Source organism: Pholcus phalangioides, unplaced genomic scaffold (genome assembly GCF_987345545.1).
Source record: "Pholcus phalangioides strain wild (caught in Gottingen) unplaced genomic scaffold, Ppha-v1.0 ptg000018l_1, whole genome shotgun sequence".
NCBI lineage: Eukaryota > Metazoa > Arthropoda > Arachnida > Araneae > Pholcidae > Pholcus > Pholcus phalangioides.
The window spans coordinates 4,146,023-4,168,989 of NW_028301611.1; the positions used below are offsets into that span (position 1 = coordinate 4,146,023).

At 42.2% G+C, this 22,967-nt stretch overlaps 1 protein-coding gene across 1 annotated transcript in view; it reads right to left on the reverse strand.

The window, feature by feature from the left end:
- Positions 1–22,517, reverse strand: part of LOC149071598 (uncharacterized) — a 31,324-nt gene extending 8,807 nt beyond the window's left edge. Inside the window, exons 1-2 of the mRNA XM_089247772.1 lie at positions 21,728–22,517; positions 12,194–12,553 (exon numbers count right to left, since the gene is read on the reverse strand). Coding sequence (XP_089103898.1) covers positions 12,312–12,553; positions 21,728–22,223 — 738 coding nt within the window. The 5' untranslated portion in view covers positions 22,224–22,517 and the 3' untranslated portion in view covers positions 12,194–12,311. The remainder of the gene's footprint in view (positions 1–12,193; positions 12,554–21,727) is intronic.
- Between the last annotated feature and the right edge of the window lie 450 nt (positions 22,518–22,967).

Below are 22,967 nucleotides of genomic sequence, written 5' to 3' on the forward strand. Positions count from 1 at the left end.
CATTCACCTGAGGTGTGCAAGAATTATTTTTTAAAAAAAAAGCAAGGTGAACATCCCAAGTCGTCCAAACTCACATTTTACTTCAATTAATTATCCCGTTGAGTTTTTGGGGCACACCAACCATATCTCCAAGAGCCACAAATTAAGCACGTATGCCCCTAAAGATGACTGATCAATCATTGGTTGGTTGGACCACTAATCAGGCTTGAATCTGACTATGGAAACGGAAAAGAACAGAGAGGAAAATGAATTTGGAATTATATACAAGAAAATGAAAAGAGGCCTAATTCCCTATAAGACCTTCCGACAGATGTTCGGGCGTTTTGGGCCAGAAACATCTCGACAGCACCGGGCAGGAAAGCGTCTGCGAAGGAGTAGTAGTAGTAGGAGGAAGAGGAGGGTCAAGCAACACAGGGCACAGGATATGGATCTACACGAAAAAGAAACGTCACTTTAAAAGGACCCACAAAAGGGAATCGTTTTGCAGCCGCAACTGAAGCATGTCCTTGCGCCGTGTAGCGTATCAGTTTTTGTTCTTGAGACCGTACAAAAAAAAAAAGAAAAAGAAATAGTGCACATGCAAGAGTAGTAGTATATGGGAATGTGTGTCGCCCCGTGTGGCGTATTATTATTGTAACTACTATTCTGGCGTATAATACGGGTTCCGCCACGTCACATCGCGTTCTACACGCTTGAGGAAGGTGGACCCTTTAACGGCGGTGCCGTACCAAGCATGCGTACATGTTGTAAGTAGGAGATACAGTTTGTTGGACTTTCCGGCATTTGCTCTTGACACATTCCTTCCCTTTTTTAATATTACATTTGTCTGTTTCCTTTTCATTTTTCGTTATGAATTTTCGTAATTTCTATGTTCTGGAATCGGCGTATCCGCTGAGTCACGCACGCGTATCTGACTATTCAGGTACGCGTTCATGAAAAGGCGGAAAAACACCTGGGAATATTTGACGAGGAATATGAGTCAACTCCTCTCAAGGAAAAACCAAGCCGGTGGCCTTAGATCACAGGGGGGTTCTTAATCTATTTTTCAGCCGCGACCCAAAATCAACGACAAGAACAGCTTAGCGACCCATGGGACAGTTTGTATTTAGAAATTAGTGAAACCAGTGACGCAATAAGTGCATTTATAACAGGACTGCTACTCCTAAACCACGCATGCGCCTCGCCCACATTCCTCTGCGGAATTTCTAACGAATTGGTCCATGTTGGAATGTGCATGTACGTGTTGTGAACCTAACGTAAAGTTCATTACGGTGTACTGCTGCCACCTGTCATTAGTTTTCCTAACTATGTGAGGCTTTCTAACAGGACTGTAAGTGGATTCATACGATTCTTCTCGGAGGCCAGCTACGAATCATGTTTGGGTAGTATAATCCCTGGTCCCGGCTGTATAAGTGGACTCAAGACGGCACTGAAGCTCCCGAATACAAAAACATTCTCGACAGCAATGTTCTCAACTTGGGGACCTTATAAGGCTCTCTTGCGACCCAGAGATATTCTGGGGCAGCACTGGTGAAAATCACGTGAAAGGAAGTCATGCTAGATTATTGGGGGGTGGGGGGAGATGGTTTGAAACGAGATAGTGTGTTAAAAGTGGAATATATTAAGCTTCTATACTTTTAGAGTGCACCTGAAGTCCCCCCCCCCCGCCTATAAGGGCTGACAGGACCATTGCCCCCAACAAGGGTAGGGTGGATAAAACAGTAGGGCACAAGAAGAAATTATAGTTTAAAGGGGGGAGGAAACGTGGGTATGAAAAGATTGTATACCGTTATAGATAAGAATCAAAGTTCTGTCTAGATCAGGGATGTCCAACCTTTTCTAAGCCAAGAGCGCCATCTGTGTCGGACTCGACATAAGACGAGCAGCCTCATGGTGCAATTCTGACTATAAATCAAACTCGAAAGAGCATAATACTAATTCTTGAACGGTATGGTTTGATCGTGAATTCGATGAAGATCTCACCGATTACAAAACAGAGCACTTTTTTTTTTTCGCGGTGCTCGTGGGCATGAATGAATGAATGAACGCCAGGACTCTGCCACCGGACTGCTCCCGTTGCTGAGATCTCTTCCAGCCCAGCTTCACGGCACAGTCTGGAACAAAAAAAAATGTGTGAGCGTGCACCTAACAGTCTGAGTGCGTATCTAGTGTTGTGTCTTATTTTTGTGAGCGCTGCCATCTATATTTCAAATCGTGAGTGAGGTGTGATGATTGAATATTCATACCGTTGTAGGCATGTTGCCTGTTTTAAGTGAAGATGCTCACGAGCAGCAGGTTGAAGAAGCTCAATTATCAATGCTCACTGAGGATTTTTGTGCCTTATCGTAGGGGGAGGGCCAATTTATGTCAGTGAATAACATTCTTCCTAGAATTTCAGCAAGTGTTTTTACAATACAAGATTTTTTTTTAAGAATTGGAGAAAACCTGCCACACAGACTCCACACGCAGTCCGGCCTATAACACCGTCCTGCTGCAAGCTAACCCAATGCAGAGGAACATGTTGGGCTTGGGCAAACATATGGCATACGTTCGTGGTTGTGGTCAAAGGTGACGGCAGCAGGAAGGAAAGTGTGTATACCTGAAGAGCACCGTGCATCTGGCAGGAAACCGACAAAAAAAAAAGTTGATCTCGGACCTATTGAAATCTTTGTTAGCTCACGATGAGCACAATGAGCACTTCCGAGTTTTCCTACAGGAGTCTTACTTCCCTTTTATTATAATAAAAATCGTAGAAAATAGGATTCTTTTTTCCTTGTCTGCCCCTTCTTTTTTTTTGGGGGGGGGGGGCCTTTGGTCAGTCGCCGCCCCACGCGAGTTGGGCACGCGTCGTCCACCTTTCTGTGTATAATACGGAAGTTCTCTTTTCTTCTCGTTCCTCCCCTTAAAAACTACCTATATTACTGACCCCGAAAAAAACATCTGCCCTTACATAGTAAAAATTATTAACCAATGGGAGATGTTGGACGGTGCACAGGTGGCACGGCACACTCGCTCGCTGCACCTGACCTTGAAGGTGAACAGGGGAGGGCGGAATATATATTAAAAAAAAAAGCTCAGTAATAACCTCGATCACTCTCCTCGAAAACCTGTGCACCTTTTTTCCCGTAGGGGGTGACGAGAAATCGGTGAATTACGAAACAGGAGTTAATATGGGGCATAATCAAGATTTTGAACACCGTTGGTAACATAGTTGTGTATGGTTTTAAAGCGGGTTGTTCAAGGCCTGATGAGTGAAAGTTCCGCATGTGAAAGTGAGGCATTTGCCCCAAACTTTTTGCAGCAAATATTCACTGATTAACAAAATATGTATCTTTGACCCTAGTAGCAGGGGTGAAAGGCTCTCTCTCTCGTGACAAAGAGAGGCAAATCTCGTTAGTGCAGAGGGGGGGGGGGGGTGTCCTCTGATGACATTGCATCGCAATTAATAGCAATTCCGCCAGACTATCAAGGACCATCATCCCTCCCAAGAGCCGAATTATACGGGAGAAAAAATAGGTCTATGTAAAATACGGGACGATAAAACGAACCTCGGGAGGGACGATAGATGGCTTATCTAGACACATCACCCGGAGTCCGTGCCTATCCTGGGCTAGAGTTCGTTAAGCTTCCTTCTCGTGGAAGTTCCATGCATCTCAACATCTTGGGTACCCGGGTAAAGTGATGTTCTGGGCCCCTCCTCATACTTACCTGGAAAAGTAACAGCCAGCTTACATAAACTATATATTCATATACCTACACTCGAAAATCATAGTACCTGATCTCCTCGTCTAGCCGCTTCCGATAGAGGTGAGGCCCCGGGCGATATCCCGAATGCCCCCCCCACGGGTAAACACACGCCCTGGTTCTATGAGCAGCTACCTCTGCTGGATTCTCAAAGTAGTCACACTGAGATCTTTGACTAAGATATCTCACGGGGCCCCTCCCCTTTAAATTTTCGTGCAAAAATATTACAATAATAATAATGACCCCGGACACTATGGCGTACGCAAAGCCCCCCCCCCCGCCTTGAGATGATATTATAGAGTGTTTTTGCAGCAACAAAAACCCTTGGGAAGAAAAGCACAAACCTTCCCTACTTGGGAAAATCCTGCGCACGCTACTGCTATAAAAGGGATCCCGGGAGTTGGGACTTACTCTCGACACTCGAGCAAGAGGGCCCCTCAATATATTCCTCGATTTAAATAATTTAAAGGGGCAAATCCAGTGATAACAAATCAAGGAATGATTCACAATGGCTAAGAAAGAGGAAAGGGGGGGGGCGAAAAATATGCCTGGGGTTCTTATACACATACATATCTCACACTCTCTCTCTTAAAAAAATCCGATCCAGTTCTCGATCCGATCTTTTGAATATGGGAAAACATTTTGGCGATGGGACGGGAAAAACGACGTAAATAACGTTTTATGGCCCGGAATTCTTTTTAAAGCCGTTTTTACGAGTAAAATCTAACCCCCCAAAAAATAAGTGCCCATAAATCTGTCCATGTGCGCTCCGGATACGATTCCGAACCCCTCCCCAACCCTCTTTACTCGGACCCAGTAAAGAATAGGTTAAATCGGTTGAAGTGCTTGCTATGTGCTTACTGCTTGCTATGACGTGAGCATTCACTATGAATTCACATTATCGCTTTTGCAAGCAAGAACTTAGCTGCTACAAGCTATGCGTATGAATCATGGGTTCTTAACCATGGGTCCACGGACTCTCTTGAGGGTCTTTGGAGGGGGTCCATGAGACAGAATTTCTCGTGTTTGAGAGAAAACAATCAACTCATTGTTTGTACATTGCTATAGAGCAGTGGTTCTCAACTTTTGGGAGCCAGCGGCCCAGTCGATTTATTTTTTTGTGAGTGCAAGGCCCTGCCATATCTGAAATAAATGGGTGTAAATGAAACGGTGAACCAGCAATGTCCCCCCTTCAGTGGGCGATGGAATAGTTCAGGGAAGCGATAGAAGCTACGAGTATAACATGGGATTCTATGGGTTGACTTCAGTTGGGGGGCGATGAGATAAAAAAGTTTCTGAAGAAAGGGGGCAATGGAAACTACTATACAGCAATGCTTCCCAAATTGGGCGATATCGTTCCCTGGGGGCGATGGAATGCTCAAGGGTGCGGTAAAAACCACTGGTTTAGTACAGGATCTTATGGGTGGACTTGAGTTGGGGGCGATTAGGGGAAAGCAAACCTTGAAGAAGGGGGCGATGGAGCGAAAAGTTTGGGAGAACTATGCTATAGAGCGGGGACGAGCAAAGGGGTCGCAGGGAATTTGAGTGATGTGGAACTGCACCAAAAACTACAAATTAAAAACTGCATTTACTCGCAAACGATACTAATGGTCTATTGCATTGTCCTATACTTTCTAAAGCGAAATACCTACATTAAATAAATCCATGTATTCAGTATTCAATGTGCTATTAAAGGTTATAATGGGTCAAAAAACCCTAGAAAAAACTGGAAAAAACCCGGGGTTTTGGCAACCCCGACCACAGGTCAATGAAGTGCTCTGGAACTGTGCCAGCAATGTCCAGATGGTCAATGGTCACTTACATGATATGGTTATACTCCAGTCTCCCTCACTCTAGGGATCATTTATCCTTTTGCCCAAGTATTGCCCAAGTATTCCCCCTCATGCTAATCATTGCAGATTCATTTCAGTATTCTTTGTTCTGCGTGACACCTATGACGAAATTCGATGACATTCCTGTGGTGCTGGGGGTGAGCCCACGACACACATTTTCAGAGATATTGTTTGCAATGCAAGACATCTAGATGGCGCCGGTACCGACCAATAAAAAAAAAATTGGCGCGAAACGTTACAATAGTGTTAGGAGATTGATAAAAAAAAACCCAACAATAGCGTCGAGATATTTCTCCTCCTCCAACAAACGTACGGAAAAAATGCCTCGCACTTAAAATTCCTTCACCATTGTGCGCCATTATACACAGTAACACAGCACACAACGAACCCACCACCACCACCACCCACGATAAAACGGCTCCTATGCTTCATTTTTTTTCTTGTCCACTGTCCTTACACGCATTATACATTTTTTTTCTTCATTTTATCTCTTCTTGTATATCCCTACTCCCTCTAACATCAATACTGTATTTCATCTACAACAATCGCCAAGGAAAAAAAAAATCCCTTTCTTCGGACAATAAAAGAACAAAAAAAACTGCAAGATAGTAGCTTATAATACAATTTTTTTCTATAGAATGAATACAGTATGTGACGTAATGCGGAGACACAAAAAAAAAAAATCACAAGAATTCCAGTTATTACGGTATTTCACTGGTTTTGGCGACGAATCCCTGTATTAAAACAGTCGTACTCCCCGCATGCCTAGATATTTTGTAATGTTGATTTCTCAACGGAACATTCTTCCCTACAGGCCAGGGGTTCTTAACCTTTCTTCGGCCGCGACCCGAAATCTACAACAAGATCAGCTTCACGACCCATGGAACTGTTTGTTGTTTTTTTTCGAAATGAGCGAAACCAGTGACGCAATAACTGCATTTGCAACAGGACTGTAAGTGGATTTTCAGGACCCATCTAGGAAACCCCCTGCGAATTAATTTCGGGTCTCGACCAATACAGTCGAATTCCGTTTTAACGAATAACGTTATAGCGAAAATCTCGTTTTAACAAACACCTTTCTAGTCACCCACCAGGGCTGTCATTTAAACTTTTTCCGGGGGGGGGGGAAGAAGCAAAGAACATGTACTTATATATATTTGTGTATACCATTATATATACCATATTTATACCATTTTTAGTGTATTTTCAAAAGCCGGGGGGGGGGGGGACAATGGCCCCTGGACCCCCCCCCCAAATGACGGACCTGTCACCCACCCTTTCTAATCACTTTCTTCTTCACCCCAGATAAGTTTACATACATACAATGCAAAAACCTGGAATTCCTTTATAACGAAGTGATTTCTCCGGTCTGCTGGAGTTCGTTACAACGGGATTCGCATGTAGCTCAAGAATCCCTGCTATAAGCGGATTCGTACGAGCGACGTATTTTGCAACCAATTATGCGGAAAGAAAAACAGTTTTCCCGTTTTACCGATACCCGTTTACCATACATCCCGTTCAATCACCAAACGGGATGTATGGTCACCGTACTTGCAAACGGGACTTTCCGGATATTGCTATCATTCAGTTATTGTTATCAGAACGCCCCCTTCCTCCCGATGTGATCGCACGAAACGGCGTTGACTGTAACAATAATAATATTGACGACACATAGGATTTGACGCCAAATAGGTTACCGTAATCTCTATCTACTACATATTCCGAATATTTTTCCGTCATTCTTATAAAAAAGTTCATCCCCCAGATACGGCCTTCGGATAAAGATCGTGACTCATCTCAGAAAGAATTCGATGTTTCCACGTGTTGGAGTGTGTGTGTTTGATCGGACAAGACTCCTTGATGGACACCGTAGCGGAAAAATAATTCCAAGTATTTCCTGTCCTTCCCCCCCTTTTCTTCTTCTTTTTTTTATGTGCATTTCTTCCAAAAATATCCGAATGTGAATGAGGAAAGCGAAGAGCAAAACTATTTTTAAGATCGTGCTTTTAAAAAAAAAAATCCTCACCCCACTTTTAAAAACCGTGAAGGATGGAACTTCCGCCGGATGCTGTTGTATCTTTTATATAATGTGGTATCTGGTGTGAGATATTCCGCCCCCCCCCCCGTCACACACACACACCCACCCACGCTATTTTCAATATCTCGAACCCGGGTTCCAACGTCCATTTCAATCGAAAATGGAGCAGTAATAAGAAAAGTCTGGGTTTTCTCTGGTGGATGTAATTGATGTTCAAATTAATGTATAACATACACCTGCCGGTTGGAAAAAAAAAAGGAAAAAGATTCACTCACTCTTCCTTTCTGGTAATTTACCCGGGGTATATCCGTAACACCTGCTGATGGACGTTGTTGATAGACACGTGAATTTGCGACCATTACGGGAGAAGAAACAAAAACAACGGAAAAACGCGCGTTTATGTGGGTTTTTTTTTTTTCTGCAATTTCAGATAGGTTTCTTAGAAAACGATCAGGGGGGTTGTCCAGGAGGGACCAGCCATTTTTTTCTTCTTTGGATACTGCTATTTGTTCCCTGTGTATATATATATATATATTACTTTAATAGGTCAAAACGTGAAAACGGCAAGTGTAACACCTGCCGTTTGCGTTCTTCTCTTTGCGTACAAGAAACAAATACCAGATGCCGGCTGGATACCTGACAACATCTGTGCGGCGCCGCTCCGCTGAAATACTAAACTTCTCTCTATTTTTATATAGACGCTTCCTCAGCCTTATGTTCTAATAATACATCATTAATTACATGGAGATGTGTATGCATCGATATATTATTTTGACATTGATATTATTGATTCCTTAAAGGGGGGGCGGGGGGAATTGGTAAAATTCGTATGCATCGATCGTCATTGTCGGGATCTGTCGTTTCCGACGTTGACCGCCTGATATTTCAATGGAATGAAACAGGCAGGGCCGTAGCTAAGTATTTTTTGCCGCCCGGTGCGAGCACAATTTTGTCACCACCACCACCAACTTTAAAATTCGATATTCGTTCTTTGTTTCTACCTAAAACTGCTGCCCCCTCCCTAAATTTTTCCGCCAGGGGCGGCCCCCCCCCCTCCGGCCCAGAAAGCAGGAGGTTCTCAAACTTTTCCCACCCACGGCGCACTTTTCTCTAATCAACGTTTATCCCTAGCTCCCCATACACACACACAGAGTAGTCCAACAAATAGTCTCTTAGAAAAACCTTTGTCAGACTGTCGCTCTGCAGCGCCCCTGTCAACGGTGGAGCACAGTTTGAGAACCATGGAAAGTACAGTAAAATATTTTTTGCGCCAACGCTCCCAACGGAGACCAATCTCTGAAAAATCTTGAGAATAAATGTATAATGCCTCTTTCACCTCCCGAGTTTGCAGCGCTGTGCACAACTGCCCAAATACATCCATGCAAACATCCCCTTGGCGTACGCAAAGGAGGGGTTTTGAAATTCTTACCCTCAGCCCCCCACCAAGCCTTTGCAGGAAAAAACGTAAACCCCTCATTCAGAAGTAGAAAATTTCGAACCGGCCCGCTCGAGAAAATTCTGCGTACGCCTATGAAACACCCCCATAGATTTCCAGAAAATACTCTATAGGTAAGCCCTGATATAAATCGATAATAAATTGGTCCACATGGTAGTGTTCCCTCACCCTTTTTTGCCCTTGTGGAATCCATGGGGAAAAGTAACAGGGAAACACCTGGAAAAATACCTATGTTTCATGGAACCCTTGAAGTAATTACAATAGACTCTCGACTATCCGGCTCGCGACAAACCGGCCTCCGTATGGCCTAGTGAAAAAATAATAATTGTAATTCTATGTAACAAAATGGCAAATAATTTACTCTGCCAAGGCGTCGCAAGTGTAATCAATGTCTGTAACCATTTATCAATGAAATAAGACAACTTTTTTTGTAAGAATTAAGCTTACGTTTTACGTTAAAATATTTTGTTTATTTTGTCCTATCCACAGCATAGTAAAGTCCCTAAATCCCTCTGTAAAATCTTTTTTTTGATGAAGTAGGTTCTTTTTCCGATTATGGGGAAAAAGGGGAATAGAAATCCGGGTATAGGGAAAAAGGGAGTTTCACATTGAGAGAAGTCTTTCCTGGCTTGTCAATGCTAGAATGAGAGGCTTTTTAGAAGGCGAGATATTTCGTCAATGCTGATGAGAGGGTTAAAAGTGTATGTTTTCATACTACTACTACTAAACCAGACATGCACCTCGCGTCCATATTCCTCTGCGGAACTTCTAACGAATTGGTACATGTTGGAATGTGTGTGTACGCATAGTGAACCTTCCATGAAGTGTGTTTCTATGTAATGCTTGTTATGGGTAGTGCTGCCATCTACAATCAGTTTTTTAAAACTAAGTTTCAAAAAACTGAGTTTTTTTCTCAACTCATAGCGAGTGAAGTGTAATGAATGAATAACGTTGTAGGCGATATGTTTTCATACTGCAGGAAATATAAATGATTTTACAATTTCCTGCAATTATATTCTTGGACTTTTAAAGCGTGTACAGTACGTAACAAACATTCATCAAGTACTCACCTGTACTCGGAGTTCGGAAAATATGAATAAGAGCAGGTTTTGTGGTGTAAAAAGGGTAGTGTTTGATGGTATATAGGAGGGGGGGGGGGGAGTATGGAGTGTAAATTTGTAGAACTCCGGCTTCTCTGTTATCCGGCCCACCCTCCCGCCACTTCAGGCCGCATAATGCAGAGTCTATTGTATACAAGTTTTATTGAATCCTTGCAGGTATTTTATTTTTTTGGAACCGTTCTAGTAATTACACATGTTCTAGTGGTCACTTTGGAGTAGTAGTAGTAGTATTCATGTATTAGTAATAGTAAATCCGTTGAAAAATTATTTCGATGATCTGTGGAACCCTTGAGACCGGAAAAATCACTTCGTTATAGCGAAATTTCGTTATAAAGGAATTCCAGGTCTTTTGCATTGTTCCTATGTAAACTTATCTGGGAATGGGGGGGATTAGAAAAATGTTCGTTAAAACGGGATTCTCCACTGTTATATTCATACTCTAGTGAAATATTGAAACACTACGTTTCTGAGACATCTTAATATGCATATTCTTGGGAGACCTTTGACATCCATATCCTTGGAGGCCCTTAACACAGTGTCATAACTAGGATTTTTGCCGCCAGCGCAACTTTGAAATTCGATAATTTTATAATGGTGTTCTTTGTTCCCACCTAAAACTGCCCCCCCCCCCAAATTTTCCCACCGGGGGAAATTGCCCCCTTCCCAGTTCCGGTCCTGCTTAGCATCCATATTCTTGGCGACCCTCAATATAAATGTTCTTGGAGACCCCTTAATATCCAGTCCCGTCCATGTTCAAGTGATGCCTTGAAATAATGTCCATGTTTTATAAAACTTCATAAACCTTGGCTCTTGGCAGTTCCCTACATTTTACGGGGTTTCGCAACACTGTGTTTAGGGTTAATAGCCTACTCATCCCTAGTTTTAATATACTTTTTTCACCTAAACAAGTAAATACTAGAACTATTCTTCCCTGCTGATCAATAGTTATTGTCGCGGAACCCACAGCGATTTCTCTGGGAATTTCGACCGGCAAACGCTATCTTCGATAGTGATTTCACCAGGATAGTGAACGGTCAGTAAATCCTATAATACATGTACCACATGTTAAAAAAATATCAAGAAAGAAGACATCATATGGTGGATCTCTCCACCACATCTTCTTCAACTTCGGAAAAAGAAAGGAGCAGATGACTTCTGTCAGACTATGACGTACGTACAGGAGTAATGTGAGGGGCCCCACGAGCAAACGATGGGCTCCACCTGTCCCTTTTTTTCTCCCTTAGAGAAACATAGATGGTGAGGGGGGGGGGCAAAGACCTAAAAATCAGAGGAGGGACGTAAGAAGTAAAACGTAAGTATATTTGGGAGGTGGGGGAGAATAAGAGGCAACAGCACGTGACCTCTTACCTATACGGGGGAGAAGGGCGGCATCCCGCCACCCTTCCAAGCAGTCTCTTTCTATACCTCAGAAAATAGCGGGGGTAGGTACCCTAAGATGGAAGAGAGTGGCTTAAGAAGTAGGAAAAAAAAAGAAAAAAAAAAAAAACTCGAGCACAAAACGCACCTGCTCCTTAAAGATGGAGGAAAGGAGCAGATGGTTCCTTTAAAAAAAAAATTGAAGATGTCTCCTGAGACAACAAACTCATTTCGCCCCCATTCCTCTTCTAAAAAGGGAAGCCAAATACACAAGTTCGTATTCAATTTCAGAAAATTCATATACAGCTGAGGGTTGGAGGGCATAGTGTAATTGATTAATCATTATTGACCAGGGGAGGAGGGGAGAATCGCAATCTCCGAGAACTAACCATCGAATAAGTTAATTAAATGGCGACCTTCTCCACCTTTGATAAAACTAAAAAGTCATCTCCGATGGGCGGTACCACCCCTCCCTCCCCCACCCAGCTCACCCGATACATTGTCCGTCCGTACCGAGAGTCATTAATTTCATGCCAAAGAAATGGATTTTTTTCCTTCTAATAATATTATAATTGTCAAAGATAATGCATAGCCGACGACTTACCGTTATGATCCAGCAAGAACGGCTGTTGCGTGTGTATATATATATATATAACTAAAATTATGTATATATATATTGCTGATGCATCTTGAGTGGGGGGGGGGAGGGTTGAAAGGAAGGACTACGTGGTCAGAGATGGAGACTTGCCACCGTCGGATGAGGATCGGGAGCCGGCCGCTGCAGCAACCCAGGAGGATGAGGATGCAACATCATCGACGTCGTCGTCGGCGCAGGACGATCCCAACCGCCTCAACTTGTGGCTTATTATGGATTTCGTCGTATCGGTGCTGCTCTTGAATGATGGACATGACGGTGCGCACTTCAACGACAGCGACGATGGCCGTTTCCTCTGCTTGGCGAAATCTATATTGGACAGGATCAGATCGAGGAGAGGAAAAAATAATTATTATTAAACAATGTTGTGCAACAAGTTGTGTGGCAACAAATTGCGGTAATAGAAATTAAAATTATATATATATATATTTTTTTTTTTGCTATAGTTTAAACTATGAGAATCAAAATACAGATAATTTGTAATGTAATGGGGGGTAATGGGGGGGGGGGGGAATTGATTCGTGAAGTGGCCTAGTGTTTATTTCTATTCCACACAGGTTGTAGAGCTGTCTAGTAAGGTGGGCTTTCTATCAAAATATGCTTGATCATTTCTCTGACTTTTTCTCACCGAAACTCAAAAACTTCATTGACTGTTTCTCAACTAAAACTCAAAAATTTCCCTCTTTTTCTGACCAAAACTAGAAAACTTTCTTGATTTTCCCGGACCAAAAACTCCAAAGATTTTCCAGACCTAAACTGAAAAAAAAAAAAAAAAATGTTTCCCCTAATTTTTTTGAAATATTTGCAAATTCACCAAATTTTCGCCAAAGCCAATCGATCCCACTTATAACGTTTTTTCGCTTAGTACGACTTATTTTCACGGTCCTAACTTCAACTAATTCCCATTAAGATTTCCCGGAAAAAGAGTTTCTTCCCTTCCTGCAACGTTTCTTCATCACGATTTTTTCGAAAAACGTTATAAGCGAGTGAGATCCACTGTATTTTATTTCCACCTGACCATTTTTCATTTCCCTGATGTTCCAGGTCATTAGGAACCCCCAGAAGAGCCAACTTGCAGGGAAGAGGAGGAGGGGGGGGGGGGAATTGCGACAGGTTTGGCTGAAAATTGCGTTAAAAGAAAATATATGTACAGTGGATTCCGCTTATAACGTTTTCAAAAAACCGCCATGAAAAACATTGTAAGCGGGAAAATGTTTTAAAATGAGAATTTTAAAGCGGGAATCTTAATTAGAATTACTTGGAGTTGAAATCCCGAAAATAAGTCGCACTAAGCGGGAAAACGTTATAACCGGGATCGGCTGTATATACAGTCAACGCTCGATATAACGACCTCCTTTGCCCTGTCAAAAATGAACGTTATATTGGGAGGGTCATTATATCGAAAGTAAAACATATATTTGTTATTTTTTTTAAACATTTAGGACTTATCCTACCGATCGTTGTAATCGAATGGTCGCTATAACGTGGGGTGTCGTTATTACGAGCGTCGACTGTATTTTTATAATTAAACACATGCTTCAACTATGAAGCATAACTAGAAGACTTCCCTATAGAAATTATTCGTTTAGAATTTTTTTTTATATTTTATATCTATGGCAGACATCATGGCTTCACAAGCTGGAGCCAAGGCCCTTAGGCCGGAATGTTTGACGTGCTCTGTGTAGTAAAGTTATAGTAGGCCACAATAAAAAGATTTTTTTTTTAAAATAAGATTCATTCCGAGCCACCAGGCTGGAGCCCAGTTAGCCGTCAGCCCTGTGGACCTACCGATAAGACCAGATGCGTCCCGCCTTACATCTTTTGCAGATTTCAAAGCGTTCCCAACAGATTGACGCATCTAGCGTTTATTTATGAACCAAATTTTTGTATGAAGCGAATGTAATGTAAATATCTGAGCATGTGCGCGTCCTCGCGCACGTGTCTTAGCGCGCCTCAGAGCGCCCATTGCGCTACACTAGGTCAACCGATCTTCGATATAGCTCATACGAACTAGGTCCTACTAATAGGGACCGCCGACCTACCAGGAAATATCGCCTCAAGACAATTTACGGCCGGTTGCCCTTTGCGAGGCGGTGAGTCTGCTTAACTAAAGCCTAAAACTCCATCAATTCATGAAAAATTCGTGCCTTGCACATCTCATAATGGGACCCTCTCGACTGGATTTTTGATGGACCGTGCCCCCCCCCCTCCCCCACACCCAAGCCAAGACTATTACACGTCCTACCAAAGAAAGCTTCTACACATGTGATTCAATGTAGAATTTTCCAAACCCTAATTTTCATATATTTCCATCCAGAGTCCATTCCTGGGACTCACTGATTACAAAATACATAGGCGATAAAGGCAAAGGAGATAAAAGCATACATATCACAAACAACACTCAGGGATTTTTCAATGAAAGTGCCAAAAAAATCAATCTCAGACACTGGAAAAGCAAATATATTTTATCACAGGCTCAATTGTTAAAGCCCCAGACAATTGGACCTTTTCAAGCCTCTTTTCAAAGGTATATCAGTACTTATGACATCGCCGTAATCGCGAGACAAGGACCCCCCCCCCCACCCCGGTCACATTGAACAACAGAACTCTTACAAGGAGGAAAACTTGTTCCCATTGTATGAAATCGACCTTCTTGGAAGAAAAGCCACACATACACCACTGTGTGTGTGTGACTGCAATATATTACAACATTATCAGTGGAGTATCATTATCATACGCAACGAAAACCCACCACTAAGCATTTTTTACCAGTTGGAATTGGAAATAATTCAAAAAAAGTGGAAGGGGGAGGGGGGTTACCATAAGTCACAAAAAAAAAAAACCTCCACCAAAGAGATAAGAAATACATAATAACACACAAGAAGAATCTCCCCAACCATTACCACAACAGTCTCGACAACAATGGACAGTCATAAAATAGCCTGTTGTGGGTGTGCATGGAGAAGGAAGTAACAATATAGGAAGGGAGAAAGGACGCGCCGACAATGCCGTTTACCTACTACTGTATGGGTACAGATTAGATCTATTATTATGACGCCGACGGTTATATTGTTGAGCTTCGGTCGCGGCTAGACAATCGCCTTTTAGATCATTTTTACATGACTCGGTCATGGGCCATTGTGTCTCTTTTTTTTCTTTGGAAACCGCAAAAAGGAGGGAACTGAATAAAACATGTTCTGCAGAAGGGGGGCACGTCCATTGCATGTAAAGTGAGTTTTAATTCTAAATTAAGTCCATTTTCAAATATACAGTTAAAACTTCTCTCTTGTGGTCAGCAGTGGAGGGGGGTGCTTCGACGCAGCCGCAATTTTTTTTTTGTCTGGTCTGGACATTTCTTGTAATACATCTCTATTGAAAGAGGTTCCGCCGCTTTATAAAGGTCAGTGTTTCATCCCGCCATGTCCTTCTCTCTCTGTTGGAGAGATCTCAAGGGTGCAAACAGTCACATGTTTAGGACTAGTAGAAATGTGACACTGACAAATTGTCTCTAGCACAGAGGTGAAAGACCGCTGGGAGGAAAGTGCCACAAGAGCAAGGGTCCAGCTGGTAAATTATCACTAGGACAAGTATGCGGCAGGTAAATTGTTTAAATCGCTAGTAAATGATCATTGGGGCCAATATGCCATGGACAAATGATCATTAGGGCTAGGGCATTGCCTCCCGCAAGGGTGGGGATGACAGGGCTCCAGCTTTGGGGCCCGAGACGATTCTCATCATTTTTTGTTTTTCACGCTATAAATTCATACTAAAGGAGGCCCGTGAAAGTCTGGTCTGGGGGCCAGAGCTTTCAGCCTGGGGGGGGGGCGCTGTTCCAGGATGTGGGGGTCATGGGCAAGGGGTATCGTTTTTCATAAATGACCACTACATCAAATGAGCCGCTGATGAATTACTTCTAGCACAAGGGTAAACGACAACTAGAAAAAAAAAAGTGACATTAGTAAACTATCACTACAAGAATAACGCTGGTAAATAACCACCACTAAGAGAAATAAGCCGCTGGTAAATAACCACCACTAAGAGAAATAAGCCGCTGGTAAATAACCACCACTAAGAGAAATAAGCCGCTGGTAAATTATCTCTAGCACGAGGGTAACGCTGGTAAATGACCACTAGAAGAAATGTGTCACTGGTAAATTATCTCTGCATATTGGCGTCAGAAGAGTATCAGACCTGTGAGTGCTGAAATTCAGCTTCATGCAGGAAATTGCCATTTGTGATTTAATTGTGGGGGGAAGGTGCTCAAACCTGTTGCGAAAAAATTCTATGGGTGCTCCAGCAACCACAGCACCACCGCCACTGTCTCTAGACGAAAGCTAATGCTAATAAATGAAAATGTGACACTGGTAAATTTAAAAAAAAAAAGAATCATTGATAAATTATCACGATAACATTTATACGTCAAGCGAGTCACCTGTAAGAACATCACTAGGGCAAAAGCAGGGCCGGAACTAGACGGGAAGCAAATGACCCGGGCGACAAATGTCCTAGTTACGGCCCTGGCAAAAGTGTCACTGGCAAATTACACTAGAGCGAAGGAGCACTAGAGCAAGTGAGCCGCTGGAGGGTGCCAAAAGTTTGAGAACCAGTGTCTGACTGTGCAGTGCATATGATCGTTATTTCCATCAGAAGAAAATTCATATAAAACGGCCCCTGTAGAGACGAAAAAGAAGAAGAATCAGAGAGAAAACGTAAAGGGGGGCTGCGGCCTCTGTTTCCGATTTCCTTACATGGGCATCATCGTCTCTTTAACATTACCTGCTCGCGGGTCCGACTGAACCCGGGGGCGAGAGAGAGGAAACACCAGACGCCGGGTCCCGACCCACACAAGTCTCTTCTTGTAATAAGTGGGAAGCGAGAGAGAGCGAAAGAGAAGACGGTTTATAAGGTTGGGTTGCTTCTTTGGGAGAGTAATAATAACAAAAAAAAAAGAGAGAAAACATTGCTGTGATGTGATGTCTCGTAATAACGGTTGTCAGAGCACCTCCGCACGCGCCTACATCTCTCAGGTAGGCTCGTTTCATCGGTGGTATAACCTTTATATGCCCTTATATACTACCTACGCCCCTACGGTAATGATCCGAAGAGATGAACAATGTTCGCAGTTGTTGTTGTTGTTCGGCACTGGTCTTGTGGACTGGAATTAAACGTTTCTCAACCTGGGCTACGCGGATCGGAACTCTAGCATCCTGAGACATCGCTAGGGGCCTCCTAAAGCAGAATGTTTTGCATTGTTCTGCAACGAGCTCTCGGCTGACTGCGAAAATGTTCTGTGGTAAAAATTCTCATAAAATAATTATTTTCTACAATTTTCTTAAAATTATTCCAGATTGTTCTGAAGGAGGCGCTGATTGCTAGAGGCATAAGATTTCGGCATATTCTGCTTTGGTGTATAAAAAAGTGGAGAAAAAGTGACGCAGTGCAAATAGTTTGCAAATATCTATACAGTTGACACCGCTTATTAGAATCGCGGATAATTCGGGTATTGCTATCACTTTGAAAGGAATCGAACGGACCAATATCATAAAATGGGGAAAAATTCGTTTGTACTTCTCGGGACTTTGGATAATGTTATCTTTTTTTTTCCGTCGAAAGTTTTCTTTTGCGCATTTTGAAGCTAAGATTTGAAAAAAATAATAATTTTTTCCGTATAAGTTATCGTTATCAGGCTGCACGACTATGTAGGGGAGGCTAGAGGGTGTTCTTGCCTCCCTTGTTGACAAACATTTCCGTACTTAATGTCGTAACCAGTCCATATTATTTGCTGTGATTCATATGCGTGTGGAGCTGCTTTTGCCTTCCTATAGTGTGCAGACGTCTTCAACATTTTTTTCCAGTCGCGAGCACTGCCTGTACCCATCATCAAAAGAAGAGCACCCTTACGGCAAGTTTGACATACCAATGCATGAAATGAGGCTGATTTTAATCTTTCAATGCAATTTGTACAAGGTGTTTTCTTGGGACGTTGATCACGAAATCAGACACGAGCATCGAGCACTCTAGATGCTTCAGGAAGCAGCGTGGTGCTCGTGAGCAACGGGTTGAAGATGTCTGCTATAGTGAAGGCAAATGAGTGACAAAGAAAAAAAAGAAAGAAAACTCTTTCCTTCAGCCCTTGGGCAGCTTATTTCAGTGTTGACCAGATTCAAATTTCTTTTCTCAAGAGACTTTCTCAAGGGATCTATGAAACTGGGCAGCTCCATTCTAACGCCTCACAATGGCTGTAGGTATAGCAAAAAAATGCAGAATTTTAGCTTGAAGGGAAATAAAAACAAGTCCCGTTTTAGGATAAAGTAAAAAAAAAAATGGAACAATTGAACATTTTGGAATCAATTATATGTGGAGATGTTATGTTATAAACGGGACAACTTATTTTGAAGAAAAACAGTTGCCCCGTTTTACCAATACCCAATTACGTCCCGATCAACAAAGTGGAATGAATGGTCACCGTACTTACGAACGGGACGTTTTTTTTTTGGATATAATTGCCATTCGGTTATTGTTATCAGAAACATCGAATCTCGATGTGATCACATTAAACGGCGTGGACCGTACATGCAAGCATGGATATTATTTTAAGGGTTCTCGAGGAATGAACATTGCCCCTAAAATGACATGGAAAATATTTTGAGGGTTCCGCTAGGGCAAAATAAAAAATAAAGAAAATCTCTTCTTTTTCTCTTCGATCGTTTTAGCGAGGGAAATTCAACGTTGTATGCAAACATCGATCTGCTAGAACAAGCACAAACGTGAATTTTTACTCTTATCTGACATCGTTCTCATACAAGAGATAATAAAAAATGAAAATAAATGCGCCAAGAAATTCGATAACACGTAAACCTTCTCTCATAACGTGATAATAAAATACACGAATCCCTATTTAGCGGGAAAAAAATTCCATTAGGTGTTATCCAACAAGGTGAAACTCGCCTATAACGATTACTATTGGGGAAAATTGAAAAAGGCTCTAGCCCTGGATGAATCTTTTGTTATTGTTTGGTTTCTTGAGTAGGAGCCCGTGAAAAATTCTGGTTATGGCCCCCCAAGAGCCCTGACTATCAATATAACGGTTTAAAGCTTAAAATAATTTCTTATTCCTCATCTTCCCTAATAACGATGACTTCCAATCCATTTTAAGCGTCTTACAATTTGTCCCTTTAGGGTTAAATCTCTAGAATAAGCTCCATTTATTTTGATTCTACTTGAATACTATCATTTTACATATTATCAAGTATTAAAGTTATCACTAGCTTTCACTTCAACTAACTTAATCACTTTACTAAGTAGAAAATTAGAGCTTAAGCCTAATATGTTTTTTTGCACTCCGTTTCAACGTTTCATAAGCTACATCATCACATGAAACCATATTGACCGTTCTAAAAAGATTCAAATGCAATGGATCCCGCTTATAATGTTGCCGCTTAGCGTTTAGGGAACAGTGTTTGCCAATATGAATCTGAATGCGTGATTCACTCAGCAAAATTCAGTTTTCTCCAAATTTCGTTGAGGAGTCAAAACACTCCTTCAAATTTTAAGGTCCCCCCCCCCCCCAATAGTTATTTCTGTTTGTCGTGGAAAAAATCCCCCTTCTTATTTTTACAAAACTACCCCTTGAAATTTTGTAGAAGGGTGAGATTAACTTCGGATAACTCTGCTAGGGAGCCTTGGCTATCGCATATAGCGGTTTTTGAAGTCAAGAAGAATTTCTTATTCCCCGTCTTCTCTAATAACAATAACTTTCAATCAGTTTAAAGCGAAGTCAGTCCCTTTAGGGCTCAGCTCTAGAATAAGCTCCAATCATTTTGAATCTACTTGAATATCACTTTACCACGTAGAAAGTCAGGGGGTTACTCCTAATGTTTTTTGCACGCCGTTTTAAGGTTCTATACGCTATATATATTACATGAAACGATATTGACCGTTCTAATGATATTCAAATACAGTGGATCGCGCTTATAACGTTCCCACTTAGAGTATTTTCCCGACTTATTTTTCGTGGTCCCAACTCTTACTAATAAGATTTTCCGTCTAAAGCGTTTCCCCACTCACAACGTTTTTTTCCATGAGTTTTACGAAAAACGTTATAAGCGGGATCCACTGCACATCAGTGAAATCGGATATCTTGAAGCACTTATCGTGGGGGGAAATAAATCTTATAGGATAATTCCTTATTAATTATCACAAAGCGAAGAAGCATGCGTATTATCCGTCAACACCTCGCCGCGCGTTATCGTTAACATCAATCATGGGAACAAGGACAGATCCTAGAGTAACGCCCCACCCACTGGGGATCGTTATACAGGTTTTAAATGTTTATTATGCAAATTTTTTTTTTTTGTTATTCTTTCGCGATGCAAATTTGGGCTGGGCCTGATTTCCGCACAGGGAGAGCATGCTGAAACGGCACTAAATTCATGCAAACAATCTCAGTGAGGGTTCACCAGTGCTCGTTTTGTCCAGGGCGACTTAGTGAGAGCAGTATTATCCGAAAAAAATTTGAAGAGTAGTTTCACTCCTCTCAAAAATTTTAAATTTATCTTCGTTAAAAGAGAGATATTTTTGTTTTTATGAAAAACAGAGAAATAACGCTATTGGAAAAAGAGGAAAAATTACCTGAAATTTTGAAGAGTATTTTCACTCCTCAACGAAATTTGGAGTAAATTTGAACTCAGATGCGTATTAACAAACAATGGACTGAGAGAAAAGGTCTTCGCTGACCATACGTCCCGGACTTTACGGGTTTAAAACCATTGCAGTCGATCCAGCTTACGACGTTCCTACTTAGAACGTTTCTCCCACTTGGTACGACTTACTTTCATCATCCTAAACCAATGTTACGAACCTAGATGCGTGATTCACGCATCAAAATTACATTTTACTCCTCCAAATTTCGTTGAGGAGTGAAAATACTCCTTCAAACGTTTGGGTATCATTTAATAGACTTCTGTTTTTAACAACTAAATCCATTTTTCCACCCTTCAAATTTTGCAGAGGAATAAAATTACTCTTCGAAATTATTTTTTTAGATAACACTGGTCCCGAAACTTGCAACTCTCATTAAGACTTCCCGTTTATAAAGCGTTTTCCCGCTTACAACCTTTTCTGATGAGAATTTTTGTTTTGAAAAACGCTATAAGAGCAGGATCCACTGTATTAAATGTTATAAGTGCCGTTTTAACGCACGGCCCGGGGAGCTCCGGTGCATAGGGGGACCTTATAAAAATTAGATCAGGTTAAAATTTTCGGGAGTGATCATGTAAACTGGTAGGCAGGCGTGAGGGGTCTCAGAAAAGTGACTTTGCGGGCATTATGCTCTAGAGGCAGCCCTGTATGCTACACCATTTTTGTTACCCACCTCCTCAACCGACTCCACTCCCGAGTTTGCCCATTTCTACGAAATCATGCACTAAAAGCAATAAAATCATTCAAATCAGTGATTTATGCACTGAAACATTAGACACTTGCCTGTCATTTTCGTCTGTACAGTACTCTTCCTTAGAAGATCAGCCTCCACCCATTCGGTCTCACCTCCATCGTGACTACTGCTACCGGTGGGGTCGGCCACCGCCGCCGTAGGCTGGACGCCCCTATCGCCTCGGTCCTCCGATTCCAGATCCGATCCACCATCCTCCACCCGGACTTTACCGGTCACCGGCGTCCACTCGTACCTTCCACGTAGCGGGACGTCGTCGCCGAAGTCGAAATTCCACCTGGACCGCGCCTCGGCGTGGATCTCGCTCATCTGCAGTCGCAGGTACCGATCCGTGGCTTCGTGATCGATGCGCTCGCGGAATAGGGCTCTCCTGACACCACCACCACCACTCTGGAACGACGATCGTCGCAATCGCTGCTGCTGCTGGATCGGCACGAAATCGTCGTTGGCTGATGATAATGATGATGATCGCCTCATGATACGCATTAGCTCGCAATCACGAATCTCGTAGATAGTACACATCTTCATACGATTTTTTTTTTTTCTTTCGAGTTAACGCGACGTAATTCGAATTAAATTCCGCGCATGGAATAACCACCCTTTAAAGTTGGCAGTACAGCAATACACACCGCCCGTTTTTTTTTTTTTTTTAGTCTTCTTTCTCAAAGAAAATAAGAGGAAAAGAATCGTTATCAACACCAACACACACACCACAACAGCTTCTCCTTCTCCCGAGCGTGTGTCGAACCACCGCCTCTCACACTCCCTATATGGGCGTTTATAACGTTACGAATGATACGTCCGCTCCCTATCGCGGCTCGTCGGGTAATGATTCGGATCCCCCGAACAGCTCGCTATTTCAAACAGAAAGAGCAGACGAGAGCGCCCCCGTTTTTGTTGTTTTTTTTTTACTCTCTTTACTCCTTAGGGGTTGCCAAAAAAAAGAGAGACGAAATCTCTCTCTCTCTCTCTCCAACGGTCGTTTTTCGTTCCGGAGGTAAATATCGCCAATTGGCTCCTTTTTCCCCCCTCCGTTGGGGCGTGTGTGTGTGTGCGCGTTTCCTCTCTCTTGTTATGGATATTGTATAAAAATCTGATACTTAGATATTTAATTTCGTAAGAAATTGCATGATTGTTTCTTGGAAAGAAAACGTAATAATAATGATTGTTTTTTTTTTTTTTTTCGGAGAAAGATGTAGAAAATGATTGGGGGAAGAAGAAATTTGTTTCTTTTTTGGGTGAATTTTTCGATTATCGTTTTTGGTGGTAATA